The sequence below is a fragment of the Varanus komodoensis genome, unplaced genomic scaffold (genome assembly GCF_004798865.1).
Source record: "Varanus komodoensis strain SLA01 unplaced genomic scaffold, ASM479886v1 scaffold18_3, whole genome shotgun sequence".
NCBI classification, from domain to species: domain Eukaryota; kingdom Metazoa; phylum Chordata; class Lepidosauria; order Squamata; family Varanidae; genus Varanus; species Varanus komodoensis.
In genome coordinates, this window is record NW_025335549.1 from 11,104,047 (window position 1) to 11,123,494 (window position 19,448).

At 48.6% G+C, this 19,448-nt stretch overlaps 1 protein-coding gene across 2 annotated transcripts; it reads right to left on the reverse strand.

The window, feature by feature from the left end:
* Window positions 1–13,003: 13,003 nt before the first annotated feature.
* On the reverse strand, window positions 13,004–19,428 carry NSDHL (NAD(P) dependent steroid dehydrogenase-like). 2 transcript variants are annotated; one of them, XM_044427426.1, is made up of 8 exons: window positions 19,210–19,428; window positions 19,018–19,108; window positions 17,687–17,848; window positions 16,299–16,445; window positions 15,595–15,723; window positions 14,731–14,873; window positions 14,413–14,515; window positions 13,004–14,014 (listed from the first exon to the last, which is right to left on the reverse strand). In XM_044427426.1, the coding sequence occupies exons 2-8, from the start codon at window positions 19,036–19,038 to the stop codon at window positions 13,682–13,684; spliced, it is 1,038 nt and encodes a 345-aa protein (XP_044283361.1). In that variant the 5' UTR covers window positions 19,039–19,108; window positions 19,210–19,428; the 3' UTR covers window positions 13,004–13,681. The 2 variants fall into 2 exon arrangements, with proteins under 2 accessions (XP_044283361.1, XP_044283362.1); XM_044427427.1 differs by having other exon boundaries at window positions 19,383–19,392.
* Window positions 19,429–19,448: the final 20 nt, after the last annotated feature.

Genomic DNA, 19,448 nt, shown 5'->3' on the forward strand with positions numbered 1-19,448 from the left:
TGAGATAGCCTTGGTGGAGCAAAGCCTCCAACTGTGGTTAAATATTGGTATACCCATTGGGGTGCTCCATCCATGACTCTTGTATTCATTAAATTCCATTTCTAATACGGGAACTGACATATTCGGGAGAGCCAAGCAGGGATGCAAATCATGCCTTCTTGGTACCCTGTCAAAAGCAAACAACTCAGAATCAAGCCAAGTCCTTGGACCTGAAATAGAAGCCTCCCTTTCTTGCTCTCATGTATGGTAACACAACAGTTCTTGGCAGTTGGGCTGGTGCATTCAGTGTAAAGACGGCAGTGGGGTAAGGGACCAAGCCTCCACAGAAATATATAGGGCAGGAATGGGATACCAGCAGGTGCCTAGGCAAGAGTTGGAAATGACATTTCCAGTTCCCTTCAGCCTAGAGGAGCAGCCGTTTCATCTCGTACTAATAGCAAACTAATTCTCGGAGCCTCGAGACATCCTCTCCATGGTCTGGAGAAAGTCAAAGACATTCAAAGCAAGGGCTGCCCCAAGCAACATTTTCCCTCCTCTTCCTTCCTTGGCAAACCTTTTGCTTCTCTTTCTGGGAATACTGAGCCACAAAAGCCAAGCTGTGCACACTGACAGCTACTTCCCAGACGGTGTCTCTCCTCTTTCCTTCTACCGAGATAGCTGGACAAGTGAGCTCCAGGCTTTTTATTGCTAAGGCTCTTATGCTGCTGAATCAGAGCCCAGGGCACTGCCTGCTGCCTCTTCCACACACACCTTGAGACTCAGCTAGCTGCAGGCAAGTCACAGGCTGCCTTCAGCTGGTCCCTTCCTCATGGCATCCTTGGAGGCATCTCTAACAACCTGACATCCAGAGACCTGCATGGCTAGCAATAAAACCCCAGATTGTAGAATATCATCAAGTCTGTGCGCAGCTATATGTTGTTGTTGTTATTGTGCTACATTTATATCCTATTTTGTTTTTCCTTTGCAAGGAACACAAGATGACTTACACAGTCCTCCTCTGCTCCACTGTATCCTCACAACTACCCCCTGAGCTGGGGTAGCCCTGGGTTCACACATCACAAGAATCCGTCATGGTGAATCACTGCAATGGATTGCCTCGAAGTGCCTAGCGGCCATGGCAAACCCACCCGCCTTCTTCCTCTAGCAGCTCTCCCAGGGAAGGACGGGGCGTCTGTTTGAGAGCAGCTGTGCAAAGGGGCCACGCACCCAGCGGTGCTGCAGAGGCAGGAGGAGCTGACTGGGTAGTGTGGTCTCAGACAGGGCCATCTTCACCCGGGCGAAGCAGTGCACTGGGCCCCTACGACAACTACAACTACGGTTAATTTTGGAAGTTTCCCAATTTCCCAAGGGTTAACAGACACAGATTAGCATGGGGCCCACGGGCAAGTGCCCTTCAGGCCCATGTGTGAAGACGGCCCTGCTCTCAGAGTGGCTGACTCACTCTTGGGGACAGGGGAGCAAGGAGCAGCGCCCACCAGAGAGTTTCCAGGCTCCCCTCTGGCAGGGGGCCGTCAGCTCAGCTCATTGCCCCACCTCTGCCTCTGAGGTTTTCGCTCCACCGGGAGCAGGGAAGCGACAGCCTCGGCCACATGAGGACACACCGTCTCGGCTGGACTCCAGCTGAAGCATCCCTGCCAGGTGGCTGTCCAACTGCCTCCTGAGGGCCTCCGATGTGGGAGACCCCACGGCCTCCCTAGGCCATTGCTTCCATGCTGAACTCCTGCAACAGTCAGGAACTTGTTCTTGATGGTCCAACAGAATCTGAACCAAAATCTTCTAAGTGAGCCTCTTATTCCGTGCCCTGCACTCTGGGATGATGGAGAAGTGATCCAGCCTTCGCCTGTGCGGCAGCCTTTCAAGGCCTTGGAAGGAGTTATCCTATCTCCCACCCCTCATTCCACCCTAGTACTGCTCTTTTCTTGAGATTTTGAAATGTGGTGAGTCCGAGCAAGGCAGCGAGCTCTCTCCCTTGTTCACAGTCCCAGCAGCCCTTGGGTGAAGCAACCCTAGAATCTCCAATACAGTGGGGGGGGGGACCTTAAAGGTTGCTGGGCTTCAACTCTCAGCAACCTCAGCCAGCATGGCCGATTGTTAGGAATTATGAGAGCTGTAGCCCGACAGCATGTGGCGAGCCCAAGGTTCCCCTGTCCTGATCTTGCATCTTTATAACAGGTTGAAATTCCTGCAGTTATTGACTCTCTCGAAGAATCTCTTCCCACTATGGCTATAGGTAATTATTGCTATTACCTGCAATTCCTAATAATTATTCAGTGGATTACTCTGCCTAAGAAATGACCCTTTGACTTCTACGGCTCAAAGAACAAGTTGAGGGAGATTTCTCACCACTGCAGTAGCAGCAAAACTCAAATGTTGTCTTTTAATTGTTTAAGCGTGCTCCTCTTATGCATGGCTGACTGGGGAATGCCGTAAGGCCTCTTCCTGTCCAAATACGCATAAGAGTGTGCTTTAAATCGGCTATGTAATTTTTGAATTACACACACCTTCAGTTCTCCATCAGAGACAATCTTTAGAGCACCAGTTGCTTGCAAAATCATGGTCCCCGTTTAGAGGCGATTTCAAGAATGCTGCAAGAATCAAAAGGCCTGGGATCCTTGGAGGGACAAACCATCTGGATGCAGAATAGGCCGAACAGCTGCCAAGTTTAACGCTTCTCTTTCTTCCCTGCGCACAGCCAGGAGTGCAGTACTGTTCTTCTTGCTGGATACCCCACCAAGGGGCAAAGGTCCAAGCCTCACCCAAAAATGAAATGGAGTGGCAGGGAGCCAGTGCAGCAGGGCTGGCCTCAGCATTGTGACGTCCGTGAAGAAGTACACCCTATCATCTCAAGAGCAGGGGGTGGGTTAGGTAACAGCTCAGGCCTGGTTACCTGAAGGAACGTCTCCTTCCATACATGCCTGCCCACCCCTTAATTTATCTAAATTTCCCCTCTCTCTTTTTGAAGCCATCTGAGTTGGTGTGATGACTATTCTTGATGCCATTGCAAACTTGTGCCAACTCTGTGGGGTCGGGGTGAGGACTGAAGAGAAACAAATACTTGAATGAATCACATTCCATAGTTTGTGCCCATATCTGATCAGATCTGTTAGGTATAAACATGAGCAAAAGTGGTAATTAAGGTACAGCTGCCCACGCTGGAGTCAGCACTCAGCCCTAATTACTGGAATAGAAGGACAGGGAGACGGACTAGATGTCCGTGTCCGTGGACTAGATGGACCAGTGGCCTGAATAAACAGATTGTTTTCCGGTGGTGCATGAGCTTTAGCAAGGAATGCATTTATTTTTAGCTCATGTAACCCCACAGGACTGGCTTGCACACATCGTGCAAATTCAGCATATTTGCACATTTCTGCTACTCCTGCATATTTTCCATTTACATGAAAATAGAAATGACACAGGGCATTGATGCCCTGTTTTTAAACACTTACAAGTCATGTATTCTACTCCTCCCTGGCTTTAATTTTTGATATTTCACCAGAGATTAATCCTGCACACTAACACAGAAACCTCCAAGCTTATCTTGGGCTTGGGCACAAGTGCCTGTGCAAAAGCTAAGTGAGCCTAGAGCTAATCAGTGTCTAGAAGAGACTGCATCCCTATGTACATTATCTGGATTTCTGTGCCAGAAGAAAGGTGGGAAAATAGATATTGAATCAATAAATACATGTTGCCATCATAAAGGCCTGGAATTGCCGTCAAGAATTTTTCTTGTACACTGAATTGGGTATTCTTCAGTCCCAAATACTTAATTTATATGGGAAGCATACTGTACTTGGTCACCTGCTGTGTCTTACCCTCAAAACATCCTAGTGAGGGATGGGGGTTCACTAGAACAGAAGCATCTGGGGTCTTTTGTGTGATGGTCAAACGCCATGCCTGATACGTTCCCAGGAGCCACTTTCCAGTGGTTCATGGGACGAAAGACAAAAGGGGCAGGACCAAATACCAAAAACAGCAGCCTATTTTGATGTGAAGGAACTAAGCTTTAGGAGAGGCATTTCAGCCTTGTGGAATGGGGCAAAATCTGTTGCAAAAGCTGAGAATCCACCAAAGGATAGTTCATTGGGGCAGTGAAGTGGGAAGCACTTGGTGAGATGGGGAAGGGGACAGAGTCTCTGGGGAACCCCCAAGTGGGACCCCAGGTGGGCTGGCGTTGGCCCCTGGGTCTGAAATTTAATGCCTCTGTTCTGGAAGCTGGTGGGCTGCAGACATTTCCAGCAAGGAAGCCAGCTGAGGATTTAAAAAAAAATATTTAGCAGCTATATGCATAGTGTAGAGAAGGGAGGGAGGAAGCCAGCCAGGTAGGACTTCAGAAAAGGTTCTGGCACTACACCTCCTCCCTTCCTTAAACAACCACTTCCTTCTGATTGGGACAAAACCTCTGCATAAAATCTAGCCAGGGAAAAGCCATGCCTGGAAACTCCGCCCGCACCCAAGCAACAAACCGGGACTTGTTCTACTGACTTCCACTCTACCGAGCTGTTGAAAACACTTCCTTCAACTTGTGTGATGAAATGAAATCAGGCTTGTCACGCTTTACACCTGGCAAAATTTCCATCACTGACAAGAAACAGAAACCAAACATACCTGACTTTCCTGATCTCCATAACTACAGGCTGAGTGACAGTACAGTGCAGTGGTGCTAGCATGAGGCTGGGTCTATGTCCGGATCTCTGGCCCACCATGAAGCTTGCTGGGTCACCTTGGGGCAGCCACCCCATCCCTCTCTCTCTCTCTCTCTCTCTCTCTCTCTTATCCTAATATAGTTCACAGTGTTCTTCTTAATCTAAAATGGGCATGAGGGACAATCACATGCACCACACCACCCTGAGCTCCTTGGAGAAAAGGAAGGATAAAAAATTGCACTCAATATATCCTGGGAGGAACTTTACCAGCTGGATTTCTGCCTGCTGCACAGCTTTCAAAGTCACAGGAGCCCTGTTAGGCAATTATAAGTGATTGTCTGGAGTTGAGAAATGGAGGGATGTCTCTTAAAAGCGGCGAAAATCTGGCTGGCATCTATATGGCTCAGAACTATGAAGTGCTCTTAATGCAGTTAGTGGGGAGAGAACAGCCTGCAAAGTCTGTAAGGTCTGTTTGGGAGGCGTGCAGAGTGTTGCTGAGCAAGCTAGTCGGAGGGAAGAACACCACCAGGTATAAAATGCCCTGTCCCCAACAAACTGGAATCAGGGCAAACCCCCAAAACATAGGGGTTTGCCATTGTCAGTGCCAAACACAGTAAGGTGTTCATGCTCATAATCTTCCAAGTGCTTTCTCCAAGGGATGCAGGAGCAGTGAGAAATTAAAAGGGCAAAGCACAGGATGCAACTGGCGTAATATTAGGACATGGGTTACGGAAGCAGCAGGCTGCCCGATGCTGTTGGATCACAGCTGCCATCAACACTGACCACTGACCCTGCCAGTGGAGACAGAGGTTGGAAGCCAACAGCTTCCAGGGAACCTCACCCCTGCTTTCTGCAAATGAATTGTCTTGCCCCCAGCAGAAATCCCATCTCCTTCCAGTCCATGCCTATCAAGTAAAGCTGCTGCACATTCTGCAGAAATAACAGAAAGCATACACTGCACATTTCCAGCCAGGGTAAGCACTGCATAAAACCGTTTCCCATTATTACATCAACATGCTGGAGAATAACATTTATATTAATTACCGCTTTTCTAATAGCAAACCAGATTTAATAAGGCAGACGGAAAATTTTCACTGGAGAAAATTGAGTGTTTTTTTAAAATAATCTCATGCATTATATTCTTAGTTTGGCTAACAGACATTTTTATCAAAGTTAGAAATCAGCATGATAGAATTCTATCATTAACTTTTATTTGTTAGTTCCAAATGATTAATCATTTCCTTTTATTAGGTTTAATTTGTGCACTTTCACTTTTGTAATATGCTGAATATTTTCTTTTATATATACTGATGACTTAATTTCTTTTATATATACTGATGGCTTATTTTCTTTTATATATACTGATGACTTAGATGCTAAGTCCCAGGGTTGTAAACATTGAAACCAAACAGACTTACTGCTTATGGTTGCTACTGCTTTTGGTTGCTGTTAAGGAATCTTATCAGAAAAGAAGCCTTATCAGTGAACTTGGGGTCATCTAAGAACTGCCAGACACTGACCTACAGCTAAAAGCCAAGATGTGCCTTTGAAATCTGGGACTGGAAATATTCAGGGATATTCAAGACCCATTGTGGGAACAGGTGGCTCTTCGTTCTGCCCCCCAAGAAACCTGTACAGGATGAAAGAGCAAGAAAGGCCACCTGCCTTAAAGCCCAGTTGTGGCACTCACCTGTCTCAGCTCCAACTTCCTTCTCCAAAGAGGTTGCCAGGCATTGACCTGGACTCACAGCTGGGTGGCCAAGTGGGTGCTCCGTCCCGCTCCTCTGTTTCAACGCGCTCGGCAGTGACGTGTGAGCAGGGCAGGATCAGCGTCTCAGCCCAAGTTTGCCTTGCCAACAAGGCCCAGCCTTGTTTTGGGAGGTCGATGACAACATAGGTGTGTGTTTTTGCCCTTCAGGGGACCAAACAGGTTTCTCCATCCAAGGCAGACAAGCAGAGAGAGAAAGAGAGATCCCCCCCCCTCCCCGCACCCTGCCAGTGCCTCTCCCCTAGCACATTCTTTGCATTCCCTACCCTGCGCTGCTCAAGAGATCCTGGGCCAACAGCGAGGACTCGAAGCCAGCTCACCGCGGTTTTGCTTCAGCCAGAGTCTCGCTGGGCCAGGGTGGGTGCCCAGGGATGCACAACGCCTGAAGAGCAACAACCACAGCTCAGGCGATCACACGTGCCTTCCAACCACCGTGCAGCTCCATCGCACAGCAGCTGAAACCACCAAAGCCCCCAGCAAGGGGGCTCTTCCCATGAGAGCACAATCCCAGGCAGGCCAGCAAAAGAGTCCACTTCGTTGCACCCATCCCGAAACACACAATCAGTCCAGAGGACAAAGGAGGCCAGTGCTTTGCATAAGAAGCCACTCTCTGTGGGGTCAGTCTATCCACCTGGGGCAAAGTTGCTGCCTTTTCTGCAGCTTTCTTTCCTAGCCCCACCTGAAAAGCCATGGATCAAACCTGGGTCCTCCTGCTTGCAAGGCAGCTGCTAGATCACACCAAGCTCTGGTATTTCCCATAAAGTTTGCCTAGACTGTTTCATATGCTTCGACACCAATGGAACAGTAAGGATCACCATAGAAATAGACTGCATCTCACCTTCGGGTGGAAGGCCATGACCAGGTGACCCTTTGCGACGGCCTTTTCCGTCTACTGCCCAGGTGCTCACTAAGGACAGGACAACATTCTTAGCATTCTTTTCTTCTAAGTAAAATTGGGACAGGGCATCTCTTTAACTGAAGGCAGTCCTGTAGCACAATGCTTTCAAATACAGGAAGGGCTGTCCTATGCAAAAGAGGGCACATAGCCACCCTAATGTTATCCCAGGTAAGCATGGATAGGATGGCAGGCTGAGATCCCCAGATTCCCTGCAACCAAAAATCTGGGAACATAAGGAACTGTGACCATTTGTAAGCTTCTCCCTATTCCCATGTTGTTCAGCTACAGGTCCCATCATTCTCAACCACTGTCTTTTTTGGATCATTTGAAGGCACTGGGATCCAACAGTATTTGGAAGGTACCAGGTTTTCCATTTCGCAGAACTATTTTCAGTGGGGATATGTGACTTCACATGGTACATGTGCATGGACACAACAACGAGGGATCCATCTCTGTGTTTAGTGCGGGCAACACAAACCCTTGGGGATTGGCAGGCGATGTTTGCCTCTGTCCACCATCCCAAGAGAGTGAGATCAAGAAAATAGCACAATCCCCTGGCAGCTGTGATAGCAGACAAACGTGATAACAGGGGAGCGTTTGTTTTTTCCCCCCTAAGGAGGAAAGTCTGCTATTTTTAGGAAAGGTGGCCAGAACCCTCAGCTTTTTGTGCAGTTTTGCTGTTCCACAGCACCACCTGGTGGTTGTGTAATGGAACCTAGGGAATGAAACTACCTGGGCAAAAATGGGCCACGCACCCCTTCAGGAGCCAATCTGAATTCCACAAAGAACTTGGAAGCAGACACCTCAGTAAAGTGCCAAGTTTCATCTTGTTTAAAAAATTAAATAATGAAAACGATATTCTTAGTGGGGTTTCTTGTATTTTGGAGCTTCTTTCCTCCCCCCCATTGTAAGGCATCAAATTCATTCATTCAACTTTTATTCCACAATTAAATTAGTCCCAAGGACTCTCTAAGTAGATTACAAATTTGATAGTCTTCAGACTAAAAACCAAACAAACATTGTATTTATTTATTAGATTTATATTCCACCTTTTTCTTCTTTAAAGAACTCAGAGCAGCTTATATCCGTCACCTCCTTGCTCTCAGTCTTATCCCCACAACAACAATCCTGTAAGGTAGGCTGGGATTAGTCTGTGACTGGCCCAAAGTCACCCAGTTGGCCCCATGGCTGAGTGGGGACTAGAACCCGGATTGCCCGAGTCCCAGTCCCAGCTCTTAACCACTATACCTCACTGGCTGTCAGTGTGATTAGAAAAGATGGAGCACTTCAGTGATTTGCTCTCCCTAGGCATACCAGTACGGTGACAAATTCCACGGGCAACACGTGCATCAGACAAAATAAAAAAGTAATATCTTTTCGGCTCTCTGTTTTGGAACCTCAAAATTTAACTGTGTTCTGTAACAGTCAAACCTCCCACGAAACAGAAGCCAGTAGGCTTTCTTGCCTCCCTTTCTCCCCGAAATGGTGAAAAATGTTGAAAGTCAAGAAGCTGGGTGTGGCCGTCAAACCACCCATTTGATGGGAGGAGATCAAACTGGTTTTTCATGACTCCCTGCCTCGAGTGTCTCTCTTCTGTAACAGCAAGCGGCAGAGTGAATGCAGCCCTCTTCTAAATGTGGCATGAGACACGCCTGAGAGGTCTTCCCTTCAGCTTATGCATCACCCTGCAGGTGCTATCAACACGTCTGATTCTAAGCACATCGAGCCTTCTGGAGTTTTTAATGGCAGGAAGTGGACACACCAGCCTGGATGCTGCTTCTTGTTGACATATAAAGAAAAGGTTGCTGACGCCCGCAATAGCACCAGCTACTTACGTACCACCAGCAATGCTGTTAAAAGAGGTGTGCGGAACCTCAGGCCTGGGGACATGAAGGGAGAGACCCCTTCCCTGGCCTCACCCGCTTCTATCATGTGATGGTTTCTCAGCTTTTGTGCAAATGCTCTTCCCCCCCCAGCACCACATGATGCAGAACTTCCTCTCCTAAAGCTCAGTTACTATCAATCAAGAGCTTAGCACCCCATCCGGGGGCCCTCCAGTTCATCTGCAGGTAAAATTAGAGGCTTACCTGCATCCAGCGGGGAGAGCGAGGTGTGGCAGTGGCCATTTCCACCACTCACGGCGTCCCATTTTCAGCTGCCACAGGTAAGAAGCACCAGTGCAACTGAATGCTGCGGAACCCAAGTGCCAGCATCTTCCAGCAAAAATATTCCATGCACACTCTCTCTCTGTTCTCAGCCTTGAAATCAAGAGATGGCCTTAGGTGAGCAATTTTGGCGGTCTCCCTGTCCTTAACATGTGGATAATGCTGACCCAGTTACTGCTGTGAAAGCTACACGAAAATGCGTATGGACCGTCGAAACATGGGATGGGCCACTGGGAAGGAAGCCCAAGTGGAAGGTTGCTCCGGCATTCACGTCTGGCCCAGGGGCTTCCCATGGGGCACCTGGGGTGCTGCTGGGCTGGAGAGGCCAGCAGGCTTGTTTGATGCCAAGGTGAGAAGAGGTTGCAGCAGCTGAGACTGTTCAGCATAGAAAAATGGCGAGGAAGGGAAGAGGGTTTAAAATAATGCACAGTGTGAAGAAAGAGGGGGAGCCGTTTTCCCCTCTCCTGTAGCACTTGAACCGGGGGTCATCCCATGAAGCTGACTGGGCGATCCTGCGTGGACAAAGAGCAGCTGGGAATGGCCATTTTCACCGCACCTATGTGTACCAAAGCCAGCATCCCTCGGATGCTCAGGGGTGACACCTGTCTGTGCGATCCGCTCATCGGTCCCCACACCTTACATTTTCTTTCAAAGCGTGGAGAAGGTAGCAATTATGCCGCTTTGTGCCAATTCTCGCCAGTTACATGTGGCACATTCTTCCACAGAAAAAGCCAAGCCCTAGCCCTGCCCTTTCGCCGTCCAGGTGTGTCCACAGCAGAGCCTTGGGCAACAGCTCTGACTCATGGTGGAGGATTGAATGGAATTCTTCACCATATACAGCCCCAGAATCCTCCCTGTCACTCAAGCTCCAGGTGTCAGCCTGGCATAGAACCTCAAGGCCTACTGCAAGGAGGAAGATGCCCATTAAAACAATGTTTTAATTATTGTTCAATTAAACAATGGAAGCAGCTTCAACCAAGTGGGCTCATGCTCCATCATCTGCCACCTTCCAGGTGGTCCTTCAGGGTCCCCGAGATCCAACACGAGCTGCTTCACTGGCTCCACTTGGAAGAGCCTGTGCCAGGAAATTGTGAGTAGGCCGAGCAAGTTCCTACAGGCCTCGCTATAAGGCGCCTGTGGGAAGCTAGAAGCAACACACAGGCTAAGCCCATGTGTAGGCCAAGGGGCTGCAGTCCAGCACAGGTGGCTCGTCGGCGGTTCACCCAACCACAAGTCTACTGGGTCCCATTTCATGGCTGTTCGGAAGTATGAACTGGACAAATCGACATGCCTTCTGTGCATTTCCCCTATTCTATGCACTTTAATACGCAGTATTGTCTAGCGCATACATGCTTCCATGTATACAGTTTCGTATATTATTCCCACATTTGCCGCCCATTCCACTAATACTGCTGCTTCCATTCAGGATCTGGATCACGGCTTTCAGAAAGCGTGAATAGCAACAGGTGACCCTATTTCCTTGGCTTGCTGGAGCCTGCGCAATGCAAATTGGGCGCTCCCACAACAAAACAGGACTATTTGTTCCTCGTCACTAGTCCTGGCACATCAATGGAATACCAGTGTCCCATGGCAGAGAGCAGGGTGTGGCTGGTCCCGAAGTGAGGCGGGTGCCCCAGCAGACCCCCGTCCATCCGTGTTGCCTGGGCCAGAGCTGGAGGCAGACCAACAAGCAGGCTTAAGCCAAGAAGAGCAGCAGCTCCGGGAAGCTTTTCCAGTGCAGCCCTGCTGAGCTTTGGGTATCTGGCAAGGGCCCGGCAAGGCCTGGCTTTCTGCATGGGCCATTCATTGCAACTCATTCCTTGAGACCACCGACCAGGATCTCTGTGCCTGGCACAGTGTGAAGCGGCAGGCTGGAAACAGAAGAGCAAATGCAGGCGCTTGTTGGTGGGCCCCTGCTGGGGTGGGCGTCAGCCCTTGGCAGAGGCTTGGTCATGCCGAGCCTCTACGCCAGCCTTGTCTGAAGGATAATGTCAGGCCAGTCAATTGCCCTTCTTTGCATCTGTCAGAGTCTCTTTACCAATGGCGAGAATTAATTACCAGGACCCGCAGGGAAGACTGAATCGCCTTGGAACCCAGTGTTTCTATTGGTGAGATCACTCAGGACCCCTGCAGTTACCGACGACACAAGCTCCTGAGTAGTGGTTCTCACCGCCAACTACAAGCTTTTAGAACATATGCAGAGTGTTTTATAGATTCTGAGCCGCATGGGCCCAGCAACTGGGCAGTCGATGACAAAATAAGGGGAACACCGTCAGAAGAAGGTGAGAGGTCTGCAGAGGGGGCTCAGCACAATGGCATTTGATTGCAGATTAACATAAAGATCACTGAGGCACAGGTATTGCTGTGGGTCTTGGCATGCAAATGAGGGTGACCGCAATGCCATTAACCTGGCAGCCTCTCAGTCCTTACTGCTCAGCAAACCAAACGTCACTGGTTTTCGCAATCCTTTAAAAAGTATTTTCTTCCGAATACTAGGATGCCTCCACAGCCAAATAGCCCTTGTTTTGCTCTTCACAGGCCTTATTGTAAGGAAGGTATTCTGATGTCCTGCTTAGGCAAATCTTTTATGTCAAGCGTTTTTTCTAGGGATCTACTTGCAACAAAAGATAGAAAAAGCAAAGGATTGGTGTCACAAAGTTGCTCCTGAACTCAAGCTATTGTGTGCTTAATGCCGCAAGAAAGAAAAAACAAACAAACAAACCCTGCATTACTAGTAACATTTGCATAATGGGAAAAGCAGAGTGGGAGAAGTTACCTGGTGACCTAGGGCCAATTAAACCCCGAGATTCTATCTCACAGAATCCCCAGAAGATAAATTGGCCAAGGAACTTTTCCGACCCCATCAAGCAAAGCAGCAGAGCTATCCGTGCCCATTTGAGCAACACCAGCAGGGTTAGAGCAGCCTGACCCACAGTGCATTTAAATGGCCACTGGAGACCTTGGTGACTTGGGATGCTGATGGCATCACTGTTCTTGCTCTCTGCCTCACCCTGCTGCCTGTTACTGTTTCTTACCATCCAGCACTGAGCTCAGGACGTTGACCATGGGAAAGCGGCCAGCTTTAAAAACAGCCTTTGGCGTGGTTCCGGTGTTAGGCAAGGCCTGAGAGAGCCACTCAGTGATCTGTTGGGGATACATCAGATGCCCAGACGGCCGCCCCCCAGATCTTAGATAGAGTTGGACCAGTTATGGCCTGGGAAACAAGGGGCTTGGGTGGCAAGCTAATTTGAGAATGCCGCCTAATGCTCTATGGGCCCAAGTGAACGAATTGCCTGGCACAAGGACGAGTGAATGTTATTTGCTGAGATTTTCCCCAGACTAGTTGTGTGCAAGAAGCAGATGTGATTATTGTAAACATGGGGAACCTGTATAATTTAAGGGAATCTTCCTAAGAGCAGAACTGCGATGCAGAATGAGCTGCGGACGGTGCAGCTGCTGCATAATGGGTAACAGTCCTTCCATTCTCATTTCTTTGTGGGAGTTCCTGACCACAAAAGCAATGCAAGCATTTTCACTGTGTCTCTTGTCTTTCTCAGCTTTATTTACACTCCCCCAGAACGGTTTAATCATCACCTGCACGTGTGCTCATTAGCTCAGGATCCTAGAAAAGAACTGTCGCCTTTGGCAGAACACGTATCTTGTTCTAGACTTGAAAAACTGGTCTCCCCCAATCTTCCTATCCCGCATGTGTCTCATCACGGCAGCATCCGCCTCTCCCTTTTTCGGGAGATGAGCCACTTTGCAAGGGAAAAAACGGGTAGCTGGAAGAATGGCGTAGAAATACATCACTAAACAAAACAATGGGAGGAAAGCTTCCTACCCAGTCACAAAAGTGACCTGAAAAGTCAGGCCCAATGACTCCAACTATTCCCCCTGTCCAAAAAAAAAAAAGAAGAAACAAGGAAGCACGCCCTGCAAGCGACACTGTTCTCCGTACAGGCACAACTGACACACGTGTGCATTGGATGGTGTGATGTGCTGAAGGTCTAGAATTTAAAGGAATGGCTCAAGGCTTAGTCCAACAGCCAAGTTGCCGGCTGCCTCTGATCACCCACAAATGGCTGAGATGGCAAAGCTGCTCCTGCCAGCAGCCCCCGAGGCACGGCGGAGAGCGGCCAGATGAGGCACCGGATGAGGTCGTGTCTGCAGCAGGTTTCCTGGAGATGCTCCCTCGACCTCAGAGCAGCTACGCAGCACGACGGAGGTGCGGGTAGCTCTCGACGGTCTTCGCCACGGCTTCCTTCAGGCCAACCAATGGCTTGTAGCCCATGTCCCTCTTGGCACGCTCGCAGCTGTAGAAGTGGAACGTCCCGGCCAGCGCCACTCGCATGGGGGTGAAGGTGGGACTGAGTGCGACAAGGGGGCGGAGCAGCATCACCACCAGGGACAGGAGAAGGGCCAAACAGTAGGCCAGCCAGTAGGGAATGTGGTATTTAGGAGCTTCATAGCCCAGCCCCATCAGGATGCGGGACAGAAATTCCCAGAACGGAACGGGCTCATCGTTTGTGATATGAAATGCCTGCAAGAGGAGAGAGAAAGTGGGGAGTTACCTTCCTGTCTTCAAAACCTTATTACATTACCAATGAATGCAAATCATTTGTTTTTTCTTTACAATGCTTTCAGACCTCCATCTCAGCCAGGAAAGCATCATGGCATGGCTTGCACACATCAGATAAAAGCAAGATAGCACTTGCCTGCGGGCTTGCAATCTAAAACACGACACGAGAGGAAAGGGGAGAGAAGGAAGAGTGGGGAGAGGTAGAACAGACCTGCTCCCATTAGATCCCGCTCTGCTTCTGCAAGTGCAAAGACATTCTGGGGGGGTTTTGAATAAAAAACGTACGAGCAAGCAACGTGTGCAAGGAGAGGGCGTTCTCCCTTAAGCATCTTTAGCCACATCTGATAAAAAGGTCTCACCTTCCCACACAGGGGAGAGTCTCTCCGAAGTTGCTCTGCAGCCAGGATGTGCCCATGGACCACATTCTCCACAAAGGTAAAATCCACCAAGTTCTTCCCATCACTGCAAAGAACGGAAGGGAAGGTCCTGCTGGTCAGATCAATGCTAACCCACGTCGTCCAGGATTCTTCTTCGCAATGGCCAACCACATGCCCACTGCAACCTCCCAAGCAAAACATGAGTCCAAGAGCACCCTCAGGCCCTTGCTACCCAGCCACTGGTTTCCCAGGCAGGCTGCCTCTGCTTCTGGCCATGTATAAACCGGAAGGGGGACCTACCCGATGATGAACTTCATCTTGCCACTCCTGGCTGCCTGGACAAGGATTGGAACCAGCTGAGGGTCCCGTGGGCCAAATATGCCGTGCGGGCGAATGGCAACTGTGCAGAAGTTCCTCGCTGGATCATTTGCACTCAGCACCTCCTAGAAGACAGAAGGCATCTCACAGACTCTTTCAGAAAATCTAGACTCCAATCTGCCCTTCGCATGCATCTCCTCAGCTCTAGCACTGTCAACTGACCTTTTTATTTAAATGTTTTTTTAATTGTTAACTTTATTGATTGATTTTAATAATTTCTCGCCAGGATGTCTCCAATATTTTATGTAATTGTATCATTTATATTTATTTATGTTTGGAAGCCGCCCCGAGGCTTATGCGAATGGGGCGGCATATAAGTTCTCCAAACAAACAAACAGTTCCAAACCTCACTGCATATAGTCTGGATCTTGGAAAAGAACGAGTGACATTACTAAACCCCAGAATGTCTGGTAGGAACTGGGCAAATACAAGACCCCTCCAGGATGAAGACACAGTTCATCCAGCCTGGCATTATATTCCCTTAACAGGGCAGAAAAATATTTCATTATAAGTTACATGTGTCTAATTAAAATACGTGTGTTTATTCACCAAGTCATTCATTAAACAAAAATTCTATCCTACTCTCCCCTGACTAGCTTACAAACACTCAAATTTGGGATGACAGAGTAAGTGGCCTTCAGACTTCACCTTGGTTAACCAACTGGGAGTCTGAAAGCTTTGGAGATCTACGGACAATCGACCTGTAAACCCAGGTCTACTTCTGTCCACTTCTGTCATAACACAGTTCCACCAGCTGCAAAGAAGAGGAAACGCACACATTCAAACCTTCTCCTGCAGAATCTTTGTTTCTGTGTAATAGTCAATGGGTTTCTTGGCATAGGGGAGGTCTTCGGTTCCATCTTTGATGTCTGTGCCCTCAAAGACAACACTAGCACTACTGGTCAATACCAGCTTCTGCCGTGGAAAGGAGAAATAGAGGCAGAGAAAAGTTTTACAAAAAACTCCAGAATGTTTGGTAGGAACTGGGCAAATACAAGACCCCTCCAGGATGAAGACACAGTTCATCCAGCCTGGCATTATATTCCCCGAACAGGGCAGAAAAATATTTCATCGTAAGTTACATGTGTCTAATTAAAATACATGTCTTTATTCACCAAGTCATTCATTCAACAAAAATTCTATCCTACTCTCCCCTGACTAGCTTACAAAGATTAAAAAATAAGCCATGGACTCCCAGGCTGTGGAACTCTCTCTCGTCAAAGCACCACCAAATTTTTTTGTTTATTTGGAGCGACAGCTAATATATAGTGGGAGAAGAAGCAGGAAAGACACCACATGATTGACAGGTGGGCAAGAGAGGAAGGTGGTTGGCCATCTCCGAACTCAAGGAGGCTGGATCAGAACAGGAAGGGCAGATTTGGCCCAATTGCCTGAGGTTCTGCACCCTTTTTCTAGGTGACGGCACATGAACATCCAGAAAATTCACTGTGTCTCTGTCCTTTGCTTTAGATTTCTAGCGTGATGCTTACCTGGACACCAGCTTCTTTACAAGCCTCCACAACTGCTTTGGTCCCCAAGTAGTTGACTTTGTAGAAAAGCTCTCTATTGTTGCTGGACGGTGCCGGTGACGCACAATGAAACACCATTGTCACCCCTTGTAAAGCTGGAAGCAGATCCTAGGGGCACACGGGAGAGAGTGTGACAAGCGAGGCATATGGGGAATCAGGACAGCTGAAACTGGTCCTAAGGACAGGTTCAGGCTCTCCGTGGCAGTTCAGACCCAGTGCCCCAAGAAGTGAGCTGAACATTAAAAAAAGCAGCAGAAAACCTTGATGTACTGGAGGTTAGGGAGAGCATCATCTTTTGGGGTCACTCAGCATTTTAAAAGGAATTGTGGGAAATCTGTACATCTCCCTCTGAACGAGGTCATATCTTCATGTATTTCCAAAGTCCACAGGAGTCAGGATGACAAAGGCTGCCATTGCTTGGTACCTGTTTACTGCCCATTCCTCTCCACCTACCTTCTCCAGCAACAAAACAGTAAAGATATGTGCAGCACACTGGCTGAACTTGAGATCTTGGCTTGTTGCTCCCTCCCTAAATCCAGGCTTGTAACAGGAACAACAAGCCAGGATCCCAGGCTGGGGTAACGTGCTAAACCACAAGGGAGGCAATTCATTCAGCCCAGGGGCGAAATTACATTTTGGAGACATTCTCGCAGAACAAATTTCAGCAGCAGGCATGGACAAAGATAAAAGTGGCAGGGTCAAAAATCCCTCTTCCTGCCAGTGAGTAACTCCTAGGAAATGCATTTCAGTCTTTTAGAATGGTGGGAAACGGAACAAAAGCCAGGAAACCACCAAACGGCCAGTGAATAGAGCCAGGAGAAGGGGATGAGGCCAGACAGGGAGTTCAGGATGGGCACATCTGCCCCTGGGCCCAAAGTTCACCTCCACTGTTTAAACCACTTCTGGGAAGAGCCAAGAAATGGAAGCCAGTCAGCAGGCAGCTTCTACATAAGCCAGGATTCTCCAGGAATCTGAGAGCCAGTGTGGTGTAGTGGTTAAGAACGTGGGTCTGAGACTCAGGCAATCTGGGTTCCAGTCCCTGCTCAGCCATGGAGCCAACTGGGTGACCTTGGGTTAGTCACAGACTCTCAGCCCAACCTACTCCAAAGGACGGCTGTTGTGTGGATAAGACAAGAGCAGAAAGAAGGGAATGATGTGAGCCACTTGGAGCTCTTTAATGGGAAAAGGCAGGCTATAAATCCAATCCATAAACACAAATAAATAAATGCCGCTTAACATCAGCTCTTGGATTCCTTGCCAGGACCACTGCTGAGCTGCAACCTCAACCTGAGTCTGCTGACCCACTGCCATCACCTCTTTGGCACCCCCCGCCACAAGTCAGTTCATACCTCTTTGCTGCAGAGGTCGCCCAGGAAGAACTGCACCTTGTCATTCTCGAAGCTCTTGCGGATATCAAACACGGTGACTGAGTAGCCTTTCTCCACCAGGTGCTCCACCAGGTGCTGTCCCAGGAAGCCCGAGCCACCAATCACAGTGCATTTCTTACTGGTCTGTCAACACAAGTAGCAGGAGCTGTGTATGCAGCAGAGACAGAAGGTACTGCGGAACCGACATAAGTGTGCAAGCCTGTGGAAGAACCTGCTTGCCTAACTGTCATCCCCAGCAGGCATTCCAGAGGCACAGGAGAGGATGCAGGGTCATTGCCGTTCCATCAGCCCAGCTGAAAGACTCACTTGTTCTTCCTTCTTCACACCTTCTCAGACAGTAAACCCGAGGGCACAGGTTGCCCTGTTTTACTGATTTGTTTGGGAAACTTTGGTTGAAAAGCAGGTCAACAAAAACATTAACCAAATAAGTAAGTACTTAAAGCCTTTGGGAAGGAGAAAAGGATCTAGATGATGTTCATTGTGATAAAGGCTACCGCTGAGAAGCAAGCCTAACATTCAAGCTGCTATTTGACCAAAAGAAAACAAATCAAAGAATTGGACATAACTTGACACAGCAGTTCAAAGTCCTTTGGAAAAATGCAGGTATCACCAATCACTCTTTCCAAGTGCTTCATAAAAGGTCACCAGTCTGCTACAGCATTGACACTGGGCAGGGAGGCCTCAAGGTGGATTGAGCTCTCCTAGAAGATCACCGGGTGATCCACAGTGGATCAGAGTTTTTCCGACTGCTCCTCCCAGCACCCGCTATGAAATGGAGAGATCTTCAGCTGGCTTGTGCTCACACTCAGCTGAACACAAATGATCAGGACCCCGACAAAGGAGGGTTCCTGGTTAACTAGATCTTTCTACTTGCATTCCACCGGGGGACACTGGAGGCAGAGCTGGTGGGCAGAGCCCTACACCTCTTGTGCCTATTGCCTGTGTTGGACATAATAAGCCCAAACACTGTCTTGCTTAGCAGTTTATTCAACGGAGAACAACTGATCTGGAAAAAGCAACATTCCTGTATAGGAGATGCTGCCAGTCCACTGAAAAACGACTTAATTTGTCCTTTGCTGCCCATCGCTTTTACCTTTTTTTGTCTTAAGATTATAAGCCTACAGGTAGGAGTTGTCTTGTATGACCAAATGCACATAATATGCACCAGGAGACTTTCTGGGCAAGAAAGCTTAAGCACAATGTAAATAAATGATAAAGAAGGAAACAGCACAATCAAGCAGGAGCAGGAAATCCAAGGGAGGTTCCTGCATCCAAGAAAATGACAAGCTTACCGACTGCAGTCTCATAGCCATGCCAAGTACGTCTCTGTGACCGGGCGGCAAGAGGAACGCTAGAGGCACACAGCAACTCGCCAACTTCTTCCTGGGTTCAAACAGATACAAAAAACATGCAGATCAGCGAACAATTAAAAGTTCACCCCCATCATCACACCTCACAGGCATAGGAACATAATGACGTGTTACTTTTAAGTGGTCCTAAATCATCTCCAATTAGTTTTATGGGGATGGAGAGGAGAGGAGAGGAGAGGAGCCGCCACCCAATGGAATTGACGGGCAGGGCACTTTCTAGACAGAGACAGCTGTCTGCACCCCATATTCGTCCACCATAAATCCCATTCATCGCAACGGGCCCATACAGAAATAGGATTAGAAAGAACAAAGCGGCGCCTTCCACGGGGGACCGCCCGGCCCGGGACCCACCA